Source organism: Suricata suricatta, chromosome 14, assembly GCF_006229205.1.
Source record: "Suricata suricatta isolate VVHF042 chromosome 14, meerkat_22Aug2017_6uvM2_HiC, whole genome shotgun sequence".
NCBI classification, from domain to species: Eukaryota; Metazoa; Chordata; class Mammalia; order Carnivora; family Herpestidae; genus Suricata; species Suricata suricatta.
The window spans coordinates 26,607,722-26,630,437 of NC_043713.1; the positions used below are offsets into that span (position 1 = coordinate 26,607,722).

Here is a 22,716-nt window from a genome sequence, read left to right on the forward strand (position 1 = left end):
TTTCTGCGGTCCCAGTGCCTGCGGTGACACAGGCCAGCCCCCTGCCGAAAGCAGTACTGGATCAGCAGGCAGGGCCCAAGAACCACCTGTGGGGTCTCCTTTGTCCCTCACAACAGCCGCGTGAGAAGGACGAAACAGGCATCTTCATCCCAGTTCAAAGATAAGCAAAATCAAAGCCCAGGGAGGCACTGAGTCCAAGAAATTAATTAAATGAGGTCATAATGAGGGACTGCCAGACCGTTCTTAGTCTTTGGCTTCTTCCCACAGACCACAGCCTGCCACGTGCCCCTCTGCCCTCCTCCAGCACCCCACTCCTCCCGCCACACCACTGCCTTTAGCCCAGCAGGTGCCATGGAGCCAGAGCGGAAATAGGAGTGGGGAGGGGAGGGCAGCATGACAGCAGGACCCAGGGGAGCCGCTGCCTTAGCCCCCCATCAGCACCCATTCCACTCACCATCTGCGTGGAGGAGGAGTTTCTGGGAAAGTGGTGCATTCGAGGAGTCGCTAGGTAATGCTGATAGTGCTGGGGGATGGGCCGCACCTGGAACTGGGCAGGGCTCAAGCCGGCGTCCACGCTGAGATCCCTGCAGGGACGAGGCCACAGTGAACCACAGGGTGGTGTGACTCAGCCTTCTGATGGGGGTCTGGAGGACGGACCTCAGACCTCAAGCTCAGGGACAAGAGTCAGAGTCACAAACCACCAAAGCTGCAAGGGGCTTGGCATCACCAACCTCTTGCCCTCTCTTTATAGTGCTGAAAACAGGGACTCAGAGGAGGAAAGGAGTCTCCCAGGCCTGAAGGGGCTGGAATGGTGTATGCTTCACAAAACTTAAAAATAGTGCACCAAATCTCCCTCCCAAGATAAAGCCCAGCCCTGACAGAAAGGCTGAAAGAAGAATCCAAATAGAGCTGATGGGGGAGGGATACGGAGTAAAGGGAAGACAATGAGGCAGAGGTGGGAGCAGAAGCCGTATTCAGAGAAAACCACAGAAGAGCGACAGACCTCTAGAGCGGTCTGGAAAATCTATCCTGGACCCCAGGCCCCACTCCCACAAGTACAGGAAAACTCAATTCCCTTAAAAATTAACCAGTCAGTGGGGCACCTGGGTGGCTCAGTCGGTTAAGCATCCAACTTCGGCTCAGGTCATGATCTCACGGTGTATGAGTTCAAGCCCTGCTTTGGGCTCCGTGCTGACAGCTCAGAGCCTGGAGCATGCTTCAGATTCTGTGTCTCCCTTTCTCTCTCTGCCCCTACCCAGCCTATGCTCTCAGTCTCAGAAATAAGAAGTGAATACACTTTTTAAAAAATTAAAAAAAATTAACCAGTCAATATGACTGCAAAGGAACCAGGGCTCCTTGGGAAAATGTTAATATCAGGTCTGGGGCAGAAAACGCACAAAATGTTTTGAAACGTCTTGTGATAAGTGCAAGAAAGGAAGTTATCTCGGGTCAGAGGTCAAAAGGATTCAGGAACCATCCTGGAGAGGTTCCCACTGGCCAGCCTGGACATCTGACAAGTCAACGAGCATAATTACAACAGATGGAAACCCATCACATAGGCTATGGGAGGCTAAAAAAAAAAAAAAAAAAAAAACTGGGTCCCCTGAAGCCTGTCAGGGAACCCAAACTTTGAAAACTAGCAAAGAAAGGGAGAGAACAGAACATTTATCCTGCCTTTCCTCTATTAACTGTACTTGAGGGTAATCAAATGACTGATGAAGGGAAATTTCTCTTTGTAAAAGCCTCCTAGCTAATAAAGGAGTAAGCAATGATTGAATCGTCACTTTTTTGCAGCCCCTACTGGAGTAAAGGCTTCTGGCACAGATCAATTGTTGTTACCATCACAGAAGGAAAGGCAACCAGATTTCTGCTGGAAGAACACACCTTCTGTGAAGGATTTTTGCCAAGAAATAGTAAGAGCTGAACCTGAATCTTCTCAAACCTTGATCTATGTACCAAAGCACAGGAAACAGAAAACATGAGGGACGTCTTGAGGGATACACCAGAACACAAGTGCAACTAGTTAAACCCAGAAATGGAGAAAGTCCGCAGAAGCAGCAGCCCAAATTCTTTAACAAATACATTTTAATAAATGATATGAGGGGCATTCAGCATTAAAGGAATTTCTGTTTCTAGCCATGATACACATATGTATCACAATGTACATGTAGTCCCGTGTTTCCTGAATATAATAGCCCAAATCCCTAGAATAACAATTCATAAGTCTTTCATTTGGGAAATGAGCTAAATTCTTGGATCCTGTTGGAGGCAAACTTAGAAATCCACTAATCCAGCCCCGGGGTTCCCCAGGTCCATCGTGGGCCTGAAGAGCGCTGTGCCTTACCCAAGGTCCAAGACAAGCCAGTTTGGGCCACCTGGGTTCTAAGCCTTGCCTGGGCTCATTCCATTGACTTACCCTGGGGAAAGGTGTTCCATGGTGCACCCTCATGTGGCCGAAGCTCTTGCTGTCAGTATTTACTTGGCAGCCTCAGGGGGCCACCAAAGTCAAAGCAGCAAAGAGACATGCAGGGAATTCTACCAAAAGCAAAGTCCAAAGGAACTTGGAACAGAGTTGACCCAATTGCAAGAATGCTAACTGGGGAGGCACCTTGACCCTCAGATGAGTGGGATGACCTGCCCAGGATCTGGGTGGTCTCTGGGATATCCCTCTTATCATATCACCAGAAAACTCCTCCCTAAACCCAGGGTCTCTGAAAAGGGGATGCTCATCAAGCACAAAAGAAGCCTGGATTGGGACTTGCCCTGGGACACATCAGCCCCTGGAGAAGCAGTGTCTCCCACCTTTCTGCTGCTGCCCCCGACTGTGAGAACCTGGCTGAGGGTTGAAAAAGGTCACAGAAATACCCTACCGCCCTAGAGCCACAGGGTTAACCCAGAATGGTGGCCTGGAGATTTCCTGTGGGCATTGTCTCAAAGTACAGCTCATGTCAGCTCGTCTAAATACCAAGCTAAACTTGGAGTGCCTGGGTGGCTCAGGTGATTGAGTGTCCAACTCTTGATTTAGGCTCAGGTCATGATCCCAGGGTCATGGATTGACCCCCATGTTGGGCTCATGGGGTGTGGAGCCTGCTTGGGATTCTCTCTCTCCCTCTGCTCCTCCCCCCTGCTTGCACACCTTCTCTCTCTCTTTCTAGAATATATATCTGAAGCTAAGCTTTATTTTCCTCTATCAATGACCTTGAAACATGCTGTGGTCTGGTTGCTACACAGACCCTTATGTTCTTCCCAGGCAGCTTCCGTGCTGGCACCATCTCACAGGTGACTCTGGAGGCTTGGCAGGGGAAGAGCTGCCTGCAAGGAAGGATAGTAGGAGGCTCTCGTTCCCTGCCCCACCTCACAGGTCCCAGGGGCCTCTGGCAGGCTCTGCCTGGGCAGGGCTGGGGTTGGGGGGGGTGGCTAGTCAGAACAGGGCATCAGAGTTGGAACTCTGAAGCCAGGACTGAGTCAGAGAAGGAGCACTGTGAGGACAGAGATATTGGAGCTCAAGGTCAGGGTTGCGTTATCAGGCATGGACCCAAAAGGGGGCATATTTGGGATTGATCCTCCAAGATCTGCTACTCCCACACACTCTGGGGCTAGGGTGCCCAGCTAAGAGAAGCTGCCTAGGTAGGGTTCGCATATCCTAAAGTAAGGGGGCCAGGCCAGGCCGAGAAAGCCCAGGGTGGACCCAGGTGTGACGTGGGGCACAGGCCTTCCCTGTTCCCCACTGAGGCCTCTCAGGGCCTCAGTCTTTATGTTTCTTTGGCAAACAGGGGTCAGAAGGGCAGGGTGATTGAGCTGCAGGAGGACAGGAGGTCTGGCCAGAGCAGGCAGGCTGGCAGGGCTCACACTCGCACTGCTCCTGACACCTCCCTAGGCCACCGCTCTCCACTCACCCATGTCACCTACCCGGTCCCAACCTGCTGCACTGGCCCCAACATGTTTGTTCAAATCACTCGGCGTGTGCTGAATTGAATTCAGTCGGATGGCCTTGATTGCCGAGGGACAGAATTCAATCCAAACTGCAATTAAATCTTCCTGATTTGAATCTGCTAATTAGAAAAAGCCTGGGCTGAAGTTGGCCACCATGCAGCCTGCCTTTTAAGGAAGTGTTCAATTTAACAGAGTGTCCCCAAGAACCAGCAGAGGGCTGGGAGACGGCAGAATGTGCCAGAACAACTATTTCCTGCCCGTGGAAGCACCTGGCACATGTAATCAACCAGAATTTCCAGCTTTTGAACCATTTATTCCTGGATGTCCAGTTTGCCTAATGGCTGAAAAATGACACAGTGTAGGTCTTTTTTTTTTCTAATAGTCCATCCCTTCCCATAGAAATTTTTTGTTTGTTTTTAACTTCGTTTAAGAAACATTTTTGACCTCAAAGTTGTAAGACCAGCACAAAGAATTCCTGGATACCCTTCGCCCAGACTCCCCAGTGCTAGTGCTTTACTCTTTACTGCATTTTTTTATTTCTTTTTCTCTCTCTCTCCATGTATACACACGTCTACACACACACATTTCTCCGCAGGTATTTTTTCTGAATTATTTAAAAATAAATTACAAGCATTATGCCCTTTAAACCTAAGTACTTCAGTAAACGACATGTCTTTTTCAAGGGTTTGGGTGTTTGAATCTGACTCTAGATTATGTAGGTCAACTCTTGAGCTAGAACCAGAGAGTCAGGTAGGATGGAGGGCCCAAAAGCAAGCAACACTGCATCCCAGGACAGCAAAGACCTCTGTCTCACGTGCGAGAGATGGTGGAAGACCTCACAGGGACCTGGTGCCTAGAAGGACACCAGGCAAAGCTCTCAATCTCTCTCCCCAGCTTCTCTCCCAAGTTGTTACCTCCAACCCTCCAACCCTCTGCCTCTGCGAGCCTGTGTCTGGTCTTGCTGGCTGGCCCTGGCTCTTCTCTGTGGATCCCTCAAGGCCCACCCCCTCCAGGAAGCTTTCCCTGACTAGCTAGCTCCTGAGACTCTCCTTTCTGCCTGCCTCCCAGGAACTCCCAGCGTTCCCAGCTTTCATTGACCTTGGGAGATGTTCTGTATATCTGTCCCCTCCTCCCTTGCAGGACCACGAGCACAGAGCCCCAAGCTGAGTACACGATGATATCCAGTCACATAATGAGCTAATTGCTGAAACCAGGGCCACTGGGGGTTATCTGGCCTTGAGGGTGACTTGGGGCACAGACAAAGGCAGGAGCTTGAGAACTAGGCCTCCTGCACCATTCAAGGTGAAGGAAACAGGATCTCCATGGATCAGGCAAGACCTTCTTCCCACCCCCTTCCCTCCCTCACTTAGGGACCCCAAAGACTCACCAGTCAGTACCCTCAGCCAAGTACCTGGGCTGAGGCGTCTGGAGTTGGTGGCCAAAGTCGAAGCTGGGGTGGAGGCGATGGGGGTGGACAGACACACGCTCCTGACTCCGCCTGCACAGGAAGGGAAGAAAGGCCCGTGATGTCAGGGCTGCCCATGGCCAGCCCAGCTCCCTGGACCGCTGCACAGCCCTAACCTACCTGAGCCTACAGCCTACAGATCAGTGGGTTCTGCCTCTCTTCCCAAACTCCAAGGACACTGCCCAGCTTGGCAGCAGCCTAGCCACTCCTGGGGTCCAGGGCCTGCCCGTTATTCTGAGGCTTCTCCTGGGTGTGTCTGCTGCAGGCCACCTGTCCCACCCAAAGTCTCCCACCTCCTCTGCTCCCTCTTCTACTTCTTCCCTCTGAATTTGGTAGGCTGTCTCCAAGACACATAGATAGGCCTCCTGCAGGCCCTCCCACAGCTGTGCACCCCTCTCCACCACCCTTCTCCACGGCCTGCCGAGCTTTCATAGCCCCGGTGAAAGCCACTGCCTGCAGGAAGGCCTCCCTGAACACTCCAAGCACGGTAACCTCTTGTCCCTCTCACCTGCCACAATATTCATCTCCACCCTGCACCTCAAGCTCTACCATCATGGAGGCTTAGAGCCTTAGAGATGTTCAGGTCTAGTCGTCTTCAGTGTGTGTGCCTAGCACCCCTGGGGATCCCTGAGACCCCTTCATGGGGTTTGTGAGGTCAAAGCTATTTTCATAATAATACTAGGACGTTATCTGCTTTTTTACTCTCATTCTCTCATAAGTGAATGGTGAAGTTTTCTAGAAACCAAATGTGATTCTGCAACAGATTGAATATGCAGAAACAGACATGAGAACACAGCTGTCTTCTATTGACCCAGGCATTAAAGAGATTTGCAAATATGTAAAAAAAAAATGCCCCTCTTCTCATTATATTTCTATATAGCTCTTTTCCCAAAAAGATACTATTGGTGTTGGCATGAGTTTGTTATTGTAGTTTTAAGTGAATTAATAAGTGGTTTCAAAATTTCTGAGTTTTAACGTCCATCGTGGTAAGTTTTAATAGTCATAACCCACATAAACAGAAGGTTGTGTAATTCTCAATAATTTTTAAGAGTGTAAAGGGTCCTGGGGTGTCTGGGTGGCACAGTTGGTTAAGCAATCAACTTGGGCTTGGGTCATGATCTCGTGGTTCGAGCCCAGCGTCTGGCTCTGTGCTGACAATTCAGAGCCTGGAGCGTGCTTTGGATTCTGTGTCTCCCTTTCTCTCTGCCCCTCCCTCGCTTATTCATTCTCTCTCTTTCTCTCTCAAAAATAAACATTAAAAAAAATGTTTAAGGGTGTAAAGGGTCCTAAGGCAAAAATATTTGAGAACCACTGATATAATCTCTTTCTCTTAACAGTTGAGGCTCAGAGAGGTGAAGTGACTTGCCCAGGGTCCCACAGCCCTTCAGACCTATCTGATTAGTATCATCTAATTTTATTCTCCATCTGTTTCATAGCTGTGCCCCTCAACCAGCCCAGGGACTCTTCAGCAGCAGGGCGGAGGCAAGCCACGTCCTTTGGTGTCCCTTAGGGAACTGAGGTGTTAGAATCAGGTGATCATGAAGCTCAAGGAGACATAAGGTTTCCCATCTCTCACACCGTGCAAAAGTCCGCCGTGAGCATTAGAAACCACCAGTTACCCAGTCCCTGTCCCTACGCCTGGGTGGTGCGACAAGGACACACACTAGCTACCCAGGGAACCCGTATGGGGTCCAGGTGGCATGAACGCCCCTTACTGGAACAAAAGCTGTACACCCGCACCCCCATGCCCCTGTGCGGAAACCCACGTGGTGACTGCCTGCCCAGTCCTGGGCGGGGGAGTGGGGGCGCGAAGCCAGGCATCCTGCCCTAGGCCCCTCCCCCACCCCCACCCCGGGGGACCCCAGCAGCACCCACCTCGGGTGTGAGACGAGCCTGCGGTGCTGGGCTTCCAGGAGCTGCTGCTGCAGGAGGTATTGCTGGTGCAGGGCCTGAGGTAGGAAGGAGGGACCTGTGACGTCCTGGAACTGCAGGGTGGGCAGCGGAGTCAGCGACTGGTGCAGGGTGCCACTGTGCTGGTGGGCCGGGGCCATGTGGGCGCTGAGGCCCGGCTGCGACTGCACGGGATGGGCCAGGGGGAAGTCGGGGGCCAGCTGCTGCGGCTGCGGGGGGCCCAGGTGGAAGTGGCGGCAGGAGGTAGCGTGAGGATGCTGAGACCTTTGAAAGGGGGCACCTGGAGAGGAAGGACAGAGAAGACTCGGTGAGGATCCGCCCTGTGCCCCTCCCAGACAGAGGGGACACCCTGCGGCTGTAAGACTCCCGCATTTCACTGCAACACAGCAGTGTCATTGCTGAGACACACGTGGCCACCTTTAATGCCACCAGGTAGAGGCTCTGTGCTCTATGTGTTGGAGGGGAGAAGAGTGTTTCATTTAATAACAGATACCCAAGCATCCTTTTAAAAATCAACACACTTGCTAAAGGAGGTGTGATGCCCCGGGAGGCAGTTTAGCTTTCTTGAATTAGACTCTTCCCAGGCAACCTCACTGACCCTCCTGCCTGTTTTCACAGATGCCACCTAGCTAGAGAACGGGGGGAGTCCAGCCTCACCAAGGATCCAGCCCCCGGGAGTCCAAACTTCCAGAGATGGAAAAACCAGACGTTGTTTTCCATGCAGCTTCGGGAAAAAGACTAATCATGAAACATCATTTTTATTTCAATAAAAGTTAAATAATTTGTTACGATGTTATAATTTACTTAAAAGCAACCATTTCCACCAGTGAGCTGGACTCAGGGTACATTTAATCTAGTCTCCACGACTTTTCTAAATAAAATTGACCTTGATGACAGGAAAGATCCAGCTCTCAGCCTGGGAGTCCTTTGTTAAGACAAAGAAGGGAACTTGGCACTCCAGAAACGTTCACAGGGGCTTCCTGCTAAACGTGGCAGGTTCAGCACATATCTGCTCCTTCCTTAACCCCACTGAAATGGGGGCAAAGGAGTCAAGAGACGATAAACAGATAAGGACAGAGAGAACAGGAGAAGTGACGCCAGATGTCAACGGAGTTTTGGAAGATGGAAGCCAGATGGAGGAATTTGCAGAGCTGAGAAACCGGAAATGGAGTGTCTACCGAAGGAGCCGTCAACAGGAAGTGGACAGACTTTGCCCCCCAAGTTGGAAGGGTCAGGAATTGGAGGTGGTGGCTACTTTGGAAGGCAGCGCAGAGGGACACAGATTACAAGTCTGTATGAGGACCAGCTCTGCCTGGGTCTTCTCCCCTTTCCCACAGAAGCACTGACTACCCCTCCCTCACCCTAGCATTTGGTAGGGAAACGGGGCCAGAATGCAGCAGCCTGCCCAAACAGGGGTGCTTACATGACAGTCTATGCACGGAACTTTGGAAACCCCTGCCCCCGTCTGCCTCTGGTTCTCAAAGCATCGTCACCCAGCAGCGCACTGGAAACTGGACCCAGAAAGACGTCTACAGATACTTCTGATTGGGAGGGCCCAGTAAAATTGCTGGGTCCCCAACTGGCCTCTCTGTCACAAAGCCTGTAAATATAAAAGTCAATACATGCACATACTCACCATCGCACCCAGTTTCTGGACAGCTTTTAGTAGCCTACTCTTCTCTATAGCCCGTGTAACCAGTCTCTGAGGAAGATTACCCAGTGAAAAGAGTAAGAATGTATCAAATTTTTAAAAGAACAAAAGGAACTCAGAGGAACAGAGGCAAAGCAAAGGGAAAAATAAACTTCAAAACAATATAATTGATATCCTCCGAGAAATAAAATGTTGGATCTATGAACCAAGAAGCTCTTTTAAAAGAAGCTAAGAGAAAACAAGAAAGAAAGCTCACGGACCTTAAAAACAGAAGGTCAGAAGATAAAGCTGAGGGAAATTTCCCAGGAAGTACAACAAGAAAACCAAGAGACAGGAAACAGGAGAAAACAGATGTAAACATACACCGATGGGTTGGAAGGTTCCATACATGACTGGTGAGAGAGAAAGGGTAGAGAAAACAATGGGGAGGAGATTATGAAAACTATTGCAAAAGATAGTTTCCCAAACTGACGGTCTGAGTTGCTAGATAGAAAAGGTCCTCTGAGTGCCCCGCAAAATTCATAGAAGAGCCCACCTCGAAGCATCTGACTGGAAAATATGCAAATTGTAGGAGCAAAGATGATTCTAACACTTTCCAGTGAGAAAGCAAACAAAGGGTCAGGAAGCAAAGTAGCATAAAATTCATCAAGAGTGACATTGGAAGCATGACAACAGCTGAGCAATTGCCTTCAGGATACTGAAGGGAACTAAGATTTCAATCTAGAACTCTGTGCCCAGCCAAACTATTGATTGATCAAGTGTGAGAATAGAATGTAGACATTTTTAAACATGCTGGGTCTCAAAAATATCAACCTTCTCGGCACGTTTCTCAGAGAGGGACTGACACAAACCAGGAAAGAGGAGCAAAAAGTAGGGGACACAGCCTGAAAGAGATGGGGTTTCCCAAGCCGTGCAGTGGCTCCAGCAACCTCTTCCCAGGGGAGGAGGAAGTGGGGGGGCGCTCCGAGAGGGTGTCTTGGAGGTGGGGATGGAAACAAAAGGATTACAAAGAGATTTAGCCACCTAAAAATAGTATTTGAAAAGGGCCCCTGGGTGGCTCAGTCAGTTAAACATTAGGCTCTTGATGTTGGTTCAGGTCATGTTCTCACATTCGTGAGTTCAAGTCCCATGATGGGCTCTGCACTGACAGCTCAGAGCCTGTTTGGAATTCTCTCTCTCTCTCTCTCTCTCTCTCTCTCTCTCTCTCTCTCTCCCTCTCTCTCTTCCTCTGCCCCACTCCCAACACATACTCTTTCTCTCTCTCTCAAAATAAATAAATAATTTGAAATTTTTAAAATAATATTTGAAGGAATTTTGCAACTTGACAATTTGGTAAAAATGTATACAAATGTCTTAAAAAGCAAGGCAACCACAAAAAATAATAAAATACAAAAAGAGGCAGTTATTACCTCCCAGAAAAGAAAAAGTTATGCAAGAAAGTGTAATTATTATGCACTACTTGGTTAGGTGTGAAAAATATGTATACTTCATATGTATATTATATTATATGTATAATAAAACAAATATTAATAAGCTATATTAGAACAGAAAAAGACATTTCTCTCTTAATAAGAAGAAAATATAAGGGCTCCTGGGTGGCTCAGCTGGTTAGGCACCTGACTCTTGATCTTGGTTCAGGTCATGACCTCATGGTTCATAAGATCGAGCCCCAATTACAAGCTCTGTGCTGCCAGCACAGAGCCTGCTTGGGATTCTCTCTCTCCCTCTCTCTCTCTCTGTCCCTCCCCTGCTCACACACTTCCTCTCTCTCAAAAATAAATAAACGTTTTAAAAGTTAATTAATTAAATAAATAAAAAGAAAATATAAAATGTCAACATTGAAAACTCAATTTTGAGCATTATAAGAATTTATCTAGAAATTTACTTAGTAATTTATGTGTTTCAGGAAGCAAATACCTGAAGCAGAGTGGCATACGTTGGTCTCTGGGCTGTAAGAGAGGGGAAGGGGCAGATACATTACTACTATATACTACATATGTGTGTATATACATGTTACTACATATATATGTATCTTACATACTCGTGCCTTTTGACTCTGCAAATGATGTGCATGCCACTGATGTTTTAAATCTTTTAAAAATAACTATTTGCAAATCCAAATGAAAACAAAAGGAGTTTCTGACTGCCCTCAGAGGAGCCAGAAAGGAATTATCAAGAAGGTTACTTTCTACAAACATTCTGGATAAGTAGTGCTTCCCTGCCTGTTGAATTCTGGCTTTGCTGGGTCCAAGGGCTGTGGCCTGAGCAAGCAGGCACTGGATTTCCCTCCCTCCCTCCCTTGCTGACCTTCAAAAGAGAAGAAAAAGGCCAAGGTGACAGAGGTCAGGGGCAAGAAGAGGGAAGGAGTGCTGTTGAGAGATCATGGAAAGCAGTGAAAGACAGGCATGACTGCAGAGAAAGGAAATTGCATTTTAAAAAATATAGACTCTAACCCAGCCCTGTCCAAAAGAATTACGATGTGAGCCACGTGTGTAACTTAAACTTTTCTGGTAGTCACCCTTAAAAGAAGTAAAAGACACAGGTGAAATGAATATTAATAATATATGCTAGGGGCGCCTGGATGGCTCAGTTGGTTAAGCTTCCCAACTCTTGATATCGGCTCATGGTTGGCGAGATGGAGCCCCGCGTCGGGCTCTGTGCTGACAGCACGCAGCCTGCTTGTGATTCTGTCTCTTTCTTTCTCTGCCCCTCCCTCTCTCCAAATACATGCATAAATATTAAAAACTTAAAAATAAATAAATAATAAATGCTATGTAAGCCAATATATCCAAAGTGTTATTCTTTCAACAGGTACTCCAGGGGAAAAAATGGAGATCTCTTACATTACTTTTTAATTGGGCACTAAGTCTTCAGAATCCAGTGTGCATTTTGCACTTACAGTGCGTCTGAGTTCCGACTGGCCCCCTTCCAAGCTGCCCCTTGTGGTTCGTGCCTCCCCTATTGGACAGTGCAGCTGTAAAGGAAGAAAGCCAACTCCACACACAGAGCAAAGCATTTGAGCCAAGTTTCCTAACTGGTCTGCCTTCAAAGGGGGAGCTCCCCGTTGCTTACAGCTGAGAGGCACGCCCCTTAGCCGGGTATTAAGCCCCATCCTCCCGATCCCCATTAACTCCGGCCATCCACGTGGTCAACTCAAGATTCACACACGCCACGCACGTTCTCCCCGAGGGGCCTTGCTCACACCTCACCGGCTGCCTTCCCCATCTTTAAAGGTCACCTCTCAGCTTTTCCAAAAATGCCTCCCCTGCCCACCAGCCTCCCCTGAGTTCCTGGAGAACGCCCTGTCTCTGTCACTCATTTGGCACCTGGCAGAGGCTACCTTGAGCTATTTCTTCACACTCGCCACCCCCAGCTGGCTGAGCATCATGCCTTACTGTTTCTGGACCCCCACGCACGTCTCTGAGAGCTGGCACTCAGTGAAGACCTGCTGACTGACTATTGGAGGGTCTGAGGGAGAAGCAGTGACTTAGGAGACTGGTGAGCAGAGATGGGTTCGCGGCAAACTGGTTTAAAATTGAGAAGAAAAGAGAATGGCAAGAAGGGTCTGGGTGGGCTCCGGGTTTTAATGCTGCAGCTGGGCGGGGACAGGTCAGGCAGGGCTGGACAGTGTCCTGCCACCAGGGTCCCCACCCTGCGAGGGGAGCCTTCGGGTTTCTGTGGAGACCCTGTAGGGAGAGGACGGACTGACTGACTGCCCTCGCCTAGGCAGGCTTTGCCCTCCAGCAGCCGGCCCTCCCACTGATGCGCCGGGAAGTGAGGACAGGCGCCCTCCCTCCGGGCTGGGCAGCAAGAGGAAGGTGAGCCACAGCATCTACTTGTCCCATATTTCAGGCAGTTTCTACCTGCAGAAACCCTTTGACTTTCACTCTGGGACTTTGGGTCCCTCGCCCCGCCACCTCCAGCCCCGGGGAGTCTCAGTCTCCGCACCCCTGCTCAGGAGGGAATTGAAGCCAGGAGACAGCCACTCAGGAACCCCCGGCTCTCCTCGATCCTGTGTCATAAGTAGCACGTGATAGTGATTCTTTCAGGCCTCTAAGGCCAGAGGAGTGATGTTCTCAGGGTAGACTATCTGGGCCCACGAGAAGCCAACGATCAGTGACGTCTAAACAGCGCTTACGTTCCCAAATGCCCCCATCAATAGACAACCCACAATTTTACCCATTAGAGCTACTCCCTTGGGTTAAAAAATAATCTCCAGATGTCCCTGATTACACTATCCATGTATCATGCTTCCTTGGGGCTGGGATGCCATCAACTGCAAGAGCTAAATGGCATTTTTAGGGAGAGAGGGGAACGAAGGAGCTCTCCAAAACAAAGCACCCAATGAAAGAAACACATCAAGTATAAGACACAAATTAGTTTGGGGAATGGAAGGAAAACATGTGCATCTTTGAACTTGGAAAATCAGTGTTTATAGCACCCCTCCCCTCTCTGAGAGGGGGCTGGGAGCCACTGCTTCAAGCAGGGGCCTGGCGCACACACAAGGTGGGGCAGGGCTGGGGAGGGAGGCCCTGGGGAGGCTCACGCTGTGGGCATCTCCTAATGCCCACCTGACACACGGGACACAACAGGTGCTCCACACATGCCCGGGGTTGGTGACTGATTTGTGCCTCGTGGGCAGGGAGCCTGAACAGGCTGGCAGCTGGAGAGTGGGTGGACCAGAGGACAGAAGAAAGCATACACCCCCACAGCGGAGGGAAAGGTAAGGAGAAGCAGAGGACTGTGGGGCTAAGGACGGCAGGCAAGGTGAGTGGAGACTACAGTGACAGAGGTCCTGAGTCTCTGAAAGGTCCTTTGACACTCTTCTAGTAAATAACAGAGCAGAGATTTGAACCGAGGTCATTCCGGAAAGCAAATCCTCAATGGGAAGGAGGGCCCAGAGCCCAGGGAACTAGGAGGCTTGATAAAGCAGAGGTGGCAGTGAGGGGACCTACCAAGGAGGAAGGTGGTGCTGAAATGGGGCCAGGATACCCAGAGGGCACACTGGGCCAGTCTGTGGTTTCTGGCCTGGCGACAGAATCAAGGGGGCTGGAGAGCCTCAGGGCTGGGCCTAGGCGGGAGCAGAGAGGAACCAGGCCAACAGGTCAGAATGCCAGCGAGGGTGACTGAGACAGCCTAGCGGATGCTTCCTCAGAGCAAGCAGCTTCCTGAGCCCTGGAGGGTTCTAGCTGTATTCTAACCTGACCAACATGGTCACCCCGAAGCAAAGGGGCTTTCATCCTCGAGACTCCAGGGCCAAGGGGAGCCGCTGTGCCTTCAGACAAAGAGGGAAGGGGGAAGAAGAGACGGGCAGTAGGGCAAGGACAAGGGTGGCAACTGATGTCTCTTCAGCTTGGACTGCAGCCCGTGCTGGCAGCCCCCAGTGTCAGTCACCTCCTGCTGGTGGGTGCACAGAGTCTACCAGCTGATGGGCTCACACTGGCTCCCCACCCCCAGGGACACGGGACCCTGGGAGAGTAGGGTGGGAACCAAACCCTCCGGGTCTCCAGGGAAGCCGGCCGGCGTGTCCCGTCCTCCACAGGCCTGTTCCCAGGGTGTCAGGTTCCTGCTGTCCCTCAGCTCACTGACCCAGCATCCCCCCTCCTCAGAGCTGGGGGCAGAACAGGCAGGGGGAGGAGGAGGGGTGTGGGGCAGGGCCCCTGGCAGAGTCAGGAGGAAAGGGGCACCACGGAGACTCCCTCTCATGGGCCTGAGAGCATGGAGAGAAAAAGGGCGTGAGCAGTTGGAAACCTTGTCCCTGCTGAGCCCTTCCCTAGGAGCTAGGGCTGGAGGCAGCATTCACTCCTTTCTGCGAAGCTGGCTCTCCAGCAGCAGAGAAAATCAGTGCTCTGAAAAGCAGACTGCTGGGGCACCTGTGTGGCTCCGTTGATTAAGCTCTGACTGCAGCTCAGGTCCCTGAGTTCAAGCCCCTGTTGGGCTCTGTGCTGACAGCTTAGCACCTGGAGCCTGCTTCGGATTCTGTCTCTCTGCCCCTCTCCCACTCACACTCTTTTTCTGTCTCTCGAAAAATGAGTAAACATTAAAAAAACATTAAACGAGGAAAGAAAGGCAGACTGCCATCCTCAAGAGGCCAGTGAGGAAGGCCTCTGCTACCAAAGAGACTTTCAGAGCCAGGTGGAGTGACCTGGTGGGGGGGGCGTGTCCTGGAGGCCAGGGCGCCTCCCCTCGCAGTCAGACCCCACCAGGACCCTGGGCTTCCCCAGGCCTTAGTTTCCTAGACTTGTGCCCCTCGATGATGACACTTGATTCCACACACCTGCTAAAAGATCTGGGCTGCCTGGGGCCATGAACATTTTCCCGCCAGGCCTCTCATCTTGCTCACTGGGAAGCCAAGTAGAAAGCCCTGGAAGAAGCCTGTGAACTGACTTGCTGTGCTCCCCCAGAGGCCCACAGCTTGAAGCTCAGACCCCGCTCTCCTGCCCTGGCCCCTGTTGAGATCTGTGTGGTGTCCAGCATTTGAAGTGGGCTAAAAGCAGTGAGGAGCAGAGCAGACCAGCGCTGACCTTTGAAACCCACTGTCGAATGGCTACCACATTATCCTAAAGCCCATCTGAGCATTCCATTCCCTGCCCAAATTCCCCTCCTGGCCCCTCTGTCTCTCACTGCCCTGTACGACCTTCCCTCTCACCTCTCCCAGACCCACAGGGGCCTTGCCTGCCTCTAGCCCTTGGCCACCATTCTCTGTCCACCTCCCCCCCCCCCCCCCCCCCCCCCCCCCCCCCCCCCCCCCCCCCCCCCCCCCCCCCCCCCCCCCCCCCCCCCCCCCCCCCCACCCCACCCCCACCCCCGTCTACTCCCCTGTCTAACCAGTCTGTCATACGTCCTGTGCAGCCTGGACTCTCTGGGGCAGATGCTGGTCCCCTTCAGAGCCCTCCGGTGCCCTCTCCACTTCAATTGTGGCCTCTGCCTCAGACAGTTGGCATTTCATTTGTGGGCAAACTTTATCTCCAGAAATAAGCTGTGACGTGAGTGCTGTCGAGGCAGATACGAAGCAGTAGCTGACCTTTGTTCTCAGGAGGGGCTTAGCAGGGTGCCTGGGTGGCTCGGTTGGTTGAGTGGCCAAATCTTGATTTGGGCTCAAGTCATGATCCCAGCTCATGGGATTAGCATGGAGCCTGCTTAAGATTCTCTCTCTCCCTCTGCCCCTCCCCTGTTTGCTCACTTGCTCACTCTCTCTTGCTCTCTCAAAATAGATAAATAAACATGAAGAAGAAGAAGAAGAAGAAGAAGAAGAAGAAGAAGAAGAAGAAGAAGAAGAAGAGGAAGAAGAAGAAGAAGAAGAAGAAATAAGGAGGAGGAGGAGGGGGAGGAAGAAGAAGAAGAAAAAGGAGGAGGGGGGAGGAGGAGGAGGAGGAGGAGGTGGCGAGGGCTTAGGAATCTTCCAAGAGGGGGCAGGGAGGGAAGTGAGAGAATGGAGGAAAGAGGGAAAGGAAAAGCTAGAGAGAGAAGAGGGAAGACAGGGAGAAGGAAGAAAGGAAAAGAAAGACCTTCGTTACCTCAGAAAAGTTAAAGATTACTTTATTAGCTAGTAAGGAAATAGGGTTCTTCATCGAATATTCAAGCTAAATGATCCTCAGAGGGAAGATAGCCCTTGTTGGACCGATGAGAACCCCAAAGGGGGAGATGTGGGGTGACCTGTCCAAGGGCTCTCGGGTAGTAATAGCCAAGTTGGGGGCTAGGGCTCGGGACCTGGAGAGTGTGCTCTCTGTCTACTCTGCCATTTTGGTCCCCCTGCCAGCACCCAGGCCCCCATGTGTCCATGCATGTCCACATATGGTACCCCAGAGAGGAACACACCTGTCCCAGTGGGCCTCTGAATGAGAATGACACACCACAGCCCTGGTGGTCCCACCTCCACTGCCTCACCCTCATATGTCTCCCCAGATGTCCCCAGGAGAAAGCCTGTTCCTGCCTAAGGAGGTAACCATGAGATGACAAGGGACCAGTTACCAGTGTCCTTGGAGAGTGGTGTCCCGCTGAGGAATAGCCAGACTGATTGAGGTTGCTTAGGCATAGTCCAATCCACTTTGGCTAGCGGCCCCAGGCCTCCCCTCTGGCCTAGGAAAATGCCAGGGGCTTATTCAAAGTTTCTAGCCCATTGGATGCTTCCATAAGAGGGTAAGTCTCTGGAGCCCGGAAAATTCCTCTGGAGAAGGTTTTCGGCCCTGTGCTCCACAGGATTTAGCTAATGAAAAGGATGGAGGAAATCCCTGGATCGAGGCACCAACTCTGGGAGCCTGATATGAACATGCACGTGGGTAAACCAGGATGAGAACAGGGTGCGCAGGGGACTTGGGTTGTGTGGTGCGAGGAATAGCTGAAGAATCTGGGTGTGCTGGGAAGGGGAGACTCTGGGGCAGATATTAGTGCAAGGGATGAAGGTAGATTTGGGTCAACATAAGGAGGAGGTCTCTTAGAATGTCACTATGTCCCCCAAAGTCCCTCCTCACTGGGGATGCAGAGGCCTACTACCTACTCAGCAGAGGTGTGTGGACGCTGGAGATGGCCTGGAGTACCTCGGGAACCCCTTCGAGGCCCACCAGGACATGAAGCAGATTCACTGCAACACCTACCAGTGCTTGACCGAAGCAATGCCAAATGGATGTGGGAAGGCACAGAAAGGCTAGCCTGCGTGATAGGGAAGCGTGTATGGGGCACAGCAGTGAGGAGGGACCAAGCTGGGTACTCAGGGCCCAAGCTTGGAGGCCTGAGCCTGAGTGCATGGAGGAGATGTGAGCCATAAGTCAGACTCCCTGTACTCCTCCACATTGCCCTCCAGGGGCCTCGGCCTATACGGCTCAGAATTCCATTTCTTGCACCTGCTGAGCCTCCCGATGGCCCACACTGACCTCCCCAGCCTGAACCACTGATTTCCATATGACAAGAAATGCATCCTTTAACACTTAGGGGTTTGGGGTGACACAGGGAGAGCAGGGGAGGGCTCAGTTGTGGGGAATCTTGAATCGCCAGACTAGGAGTCTGGGATGTACCTCGTGAGCTGGGTACTTGCTGACAGACCAGACAAAATCAGAGATAAAGAACGAGGAAGTGAGCCATCTGCCCAGAGCCCAGCTTCCTGGCTGCTCTTCCCACTTCCCTACTCCTCCAGGTAAATTGGCTTAACCCTTTCTGCTCTAGTCTGATCCACTCAAGACGCCTATTCCCTGGGTTGACCCCTTGGGCTGCCAGAAGTCTCCCTTCCTCTCTCTCCATAGTTTGGTTCCCTGATCAACAGAGTCAGAGAAGGAAGTGATATGCCCAGAGGGGTCCTTTCCAGCCCAGAGCAGCTTTGTAAATGCTTCCCCAGGGCCAATCTTTGATCTCTAATAAAAAGCTCTGCTTCTTCCAAGGAACTGAATTCTGGGCTCTCAAACCACAGATGGGAGGGGAATTTCCATCCTAAGGAAGCTTACTTGCCCTTGGACAGGAGGCAATTAAACTGCAGGCTTCCAGGAAGCAGAAAAGGGCCAGTATTTAACTCTAGCCACCCCCCCGCATCTGCAGGGGGCCAGGAGTAGGGGGAGTAGTGGCCAGCTAGCGGCAGGCAGCAGCTCCGGATGAAAATGCCTTTGGGGAATAGGATAGTCTTCCAGGACATCCTCCTTCCCAGAAGATCCTTTTTCCCCATCCAGTGCCAAAGAGGGCTATAAATATATTCCCTGTGGGCTCCCGGTGGCTCAGTTGGTTAACTGTCCACCTTGGGCTCAGGTCATGATTTCGTAGTTCATGAGTTCGAGCCCCGCGTCGGGTTCTGGGCTGACAGATCAGAGCCTGGAGCCTGTTTCATATCCTGTGTCTCCCTCTCTCTCTCTCCCCAACCCTGCCCTCACTCTGTCTCTGTCTCACAAAAATGAATAAATGTTAAAAAAAAATTCCCAGCACACTCATAAAAGGGCTCTTTGTGGAGGGCGTCTGTTGTCAGGAGACCTCACTACAGGAGGGCAGAACCTGGGTCTGTCTCAGTTACCTACATTCCTGGTCCCTGGCACAGACCCTAAGACCCAGGAAGAAGTTGCTGAATGAAAGAATGAATGAATGAGTGAATGAAAATGGACAGCTGACCACGTAGGAAGGGGCGTCTTGCTAAAAGCCTCGGTCGTGTGTAAATCAGCTGCCCCCCGCCGTCAGCACCCATGGGCTCGCGTGGCAGCAAGGGGGCTCCAGAGAGCACATGCAGGGCAGAAGGACTAACCTGGTGAACACCACAGAAAGATTGAGGATTCTTTCCATGAATCACAGGGCCCAGATGCAAGTCCAACAGGGACTGGGTAGCCCTGCATGTGAGGTGGTCACTATGAATCACAACCACCTAACTCGGAAGAAGAAGCCATTTCAGACCCAGAACAGGAGCCCTCCACCTGCCACTCCTGGCCGAGGGAGGAGGGGTCTACACTGTTGATAGCCTCAGTTAGCTTGCATAAACCATGTACAGCGAATCCCAGGTCATGAGATCAGATACTCTCCTCATATTCTTAATGCTCCAGTAAAGTTTTAAAACATAGAAACCAAATCCTAACAACTTTCGAGAAGTGCCAGGATGCTCCCTGGACCTGGGTACATTAGCACTGCCCAGTGCCCAGTGGGCAGACCAAGTTCAGCAAGCTGTTTCCATGGACCCTTCCTACTCCGGTTCGCAGGACATGCGTGCCACTGACGCAGAGGCTGGGCCCTGCGCGCACCGAGCACCGGGGACAGAGCAGCGGGTAACACTGTTCCTCTGCCTCCCGCCTCCCAGCAGGATGACTCTGTCTGCTCTGACCGCACATCCTCCTGAGAAGAGTGTGGGGGAAGAGTTTAGATGGGGCCTTTCTCGGATGCGGTTACGTTTGGGCGGGCTCACGCCGCGACGTGCTAATGGTAGGGCTTCAGAGGGAAGCCGGTGAGTCCGGGCCTCCCCACGCCCCTGAAATCAAACCTCATCAGTGGGTGCGCATCTGCTTGCTTTCAGAGGGAGCCAGGGCACTTAAATCAGATCCCTGGACATTACTGCTCACTGGGACCTCAGGCCGGCTCCCTGGGCTGTGGGGTGTGCAAGAGACAGAGACAGAGACATGATGGGGGATGGAAGACCTTGGTTGAAATGCCTGAGAGAGGATACAGAAGGGCAGGAGAGAGGGAAGGCTGGGAGAACAGAAAGGAGATGATAAGACAGAAGAGAGAGGAGGGAGAGGACAAGACACCCCAGAAAAGCAGAGCTATAGGGGCCTCACAACCGGCAGATCCCAGATGCCTGACCAGCGACCAAAGCCCATCTCAAGTCACCTCCAGTGACCCTCTCAGCCCCTTGGCAGCCACCGGCTTGGCCTGTGACAGCACTTGCCTCCCTAGCCGGGCCACTGTGCCCTCAGCTCACCACTTGGTATCCTGCGTATTTATTTTAGGCCAGTGTCCCTCTGACCAGGTCACCCCAGCTGGCCTCTTGCCCTGCAGGCCCGGACTCTGCCCACTCCCATGGTCAGGAGACCAGCTGAGGTGGCTCGATTCCCAGCTCTGGGTTGCAGCCCTCTGGTCTGCAAATCGAGTTGTGCTGCCTCTGCCCACCTGGCACGGGGGGCACCAGGAGACACCACTGCGCAAAGGGCCTCACAGGGGACAAACCCTGCTCACCCGTCACTGGGCAGGGCCGGGCTGGCCCACTGGTCCCAAGTCCCCTCTCTCCTCATCGAGCCCCAAGCATGGTCTACGATGAGACATCAGGCAGGGGAGTGTGGCCAGGGCACCCCGCACTGGGGCTCCTTCCCAGCAGAGCCATGGCGGCTGGCCTCCTACTCCAAGGGTGGACCCAGGGGACAATGAAGAGATTCGTGGCCCAGTAACAGCACTGGGACCAAAAATTCCCCAGGAGGGAGGCACTGTCTTGGGTTAAGCACTGCTCTCTCACACTCCCGCTTTTAAGATGCAAATGTCCCCAAGAGGGCGACACTTTAGGTCCCTAAGGTGGATGACCATGCAAGGATTTCTGTCGGTCCAGAGAGAAGGAAGGTGCAGAATGAGTAGGCTGAAAGAGTAAGTCTACCTTTATCACCTTTGCAGCTTTCTGCCCGGCAGCCCCGAGGGTGAAGACAGCCAGACAGTAGCTCCTTGGAAACTATCTGGCCACACACTTGCATTTGATTCCAAACTTGACTTACTCATTCACCAAATATTTACTGCGTGCCTTTTACGAGCGAGGCACTGTTCTAGATGCTAGGGATGCAGCTGTGAATAAAACAGTCAAAAACCCTTGCCCTCACGGGACTGTGACCTCATTCTGTATGACAACAGTGTGGTCACCAAATGCAACTGTCAGCATGTGAAATGTGGCTAGTCTAAATTGGTATGGGCTGCCAGTGTAAAATATGCAGCAGACTTCGAAGACTTAGTGAAAACCAAAAGCTAACAACTTTCAAATTAATTCTATGTTAACATGACAAGCTTTGGATATATTGGATTAAATAATATGTATTACTAAAACAAATTTCACCTGTTTCATTTTACTTTTTTAATATGGCTGCTAGAAAAAAATTAAATGATACATGTGTCCTACATTATATTTCTATTGGGCAGTGTTGGTCTAGACCATAAGTGGCTATACAAGAGAAGATACCATTCATTGATGATGTTGCCAAGAGCTGTGGAGAAAACTGAAGCAGGGAAGGAGGATTGAGTATGAAGATATCCAGGAAAAGAGCTTTCCATGCTGATGGGCCTGCAGTGCAAAGGCCCTGTGGTGAGAGAAGCCTGGCATGAGGCCAGTGGGTGGGGCAGAGTGAGGTAGGGGACAATGGCAGGAGTTTAGGTGAGTTGGATATTGGGAGCCCAGGGAACAGATGGTGCAGGCCCAATATTATAAGATATTGGCTTTTACTCCATGTGAGATCAGGAGTCAAAGGGGTGTCTGAGCAGAGAGGTGATATGAGTTGGCTTGCTCTGGCTGCCATGTTGAGAATAGTCTATAAGGATAAAAGGGAAGAAGCAGGAACAAAGAAAAAGATGATGGTTTCTTGGACAGCGGTGGGAATGGGGCAGACGGAGGAAGGGGTGGTCAGATTTAAAATACATCAAGGGTAGAGGTAACCAGGTTTGCTAATAGATTGGACGTGAACTGTGAGACAGAAGACAAGGGGGACTCCAGATCCTCTGTCCTGAGCAACCAAGATTATGTGGTTGACAGTTCAAAACAGTGGCCCCAATTCCTCCCCTCCAGGTAGACATGATTTTTGCAGGGTTATTTGTAGCTCCCCTCATCAAGAGGCAGAATCCATTTCTCTGCCCCTTGAATCTGGGCTTGACCATGTGACTGACTTTGGCCAATGGAGTGTAGTGAAAGTGACATCATCAGTGCTCAGCCAGGGCTTTAAGAAACCTTGCCTGTTTGCACTCTCTTGGGCTCCAGCTTCTCCCTTATAAACAAGCCCAGGCTGTCCCACTGGAGGATGAGAGACCTGTGAAGCTGGGAAAAACTCTTCTAGCAGAGACCAACCTACCCCAGTCTGTCCCAGCTCACTGTGGATATATGACCGAGCCCAGAGAAGACCAGAGGTCCTGGCTGAGCTCAGTCCAAATTATCAACCCACTGAATTGTGAACTGAATAAATGGTTGTTGTTTTATTGTAATTTTAATTGTTTTATTTGAAAGAGAGAGCATGAGTAGGGGAGAGGGGCAGAAAGAGAGAGAGAGAGAAAATCTTAAGCAGGCTCCATGTTCAGCATGGAGCCCAAAGTGGGGCTCGATCCCACAACTCTGGGATCATGA

The 22,716-nt window shown here is 51.3% G+C and overlaps 1 protein-coding gene across 4 annotated transcripts in view; it reads right to left on the minus strand.

The window, feature by feature from the left end:
• Nucleotides 1–22,716, minus strand: part of RNF165 (ring finger protein 165) — a 103,640-nt gene that overhangs the window by 8,077 nt on the left and 72,847 nt on the right. For 2 of the 4 annotated variants that reach the window (XM_029922182.1, XM_029922183.1), the window contains exons 2-4: nucleotides 7,274–7,589; nucleotides 5,321–5,431; nucleotides 455–584 (exon numbers count right to left, since the gene is read on the minus strand). In XM_029922182.1, coding sequence (XP_029778042.1) covers nucleotides 455–584; nucleotides 5,321–5,431; nucleotides 7,274–7,589 — 557 coding nt within the window. Of the gene's footprint in view, nucleotides 1–454; nucleotides 585–5,320; nucleotides 5,432–7,273; nucleotides 7,590–8,732; nucleotides 8,777–8,945; nucleotides 8,992–22,716 lie in introns of those variants that run through there. The other 2 variants (XM_029922185.1, XM_029922184.1) reach the window with 2 other exon arrangements.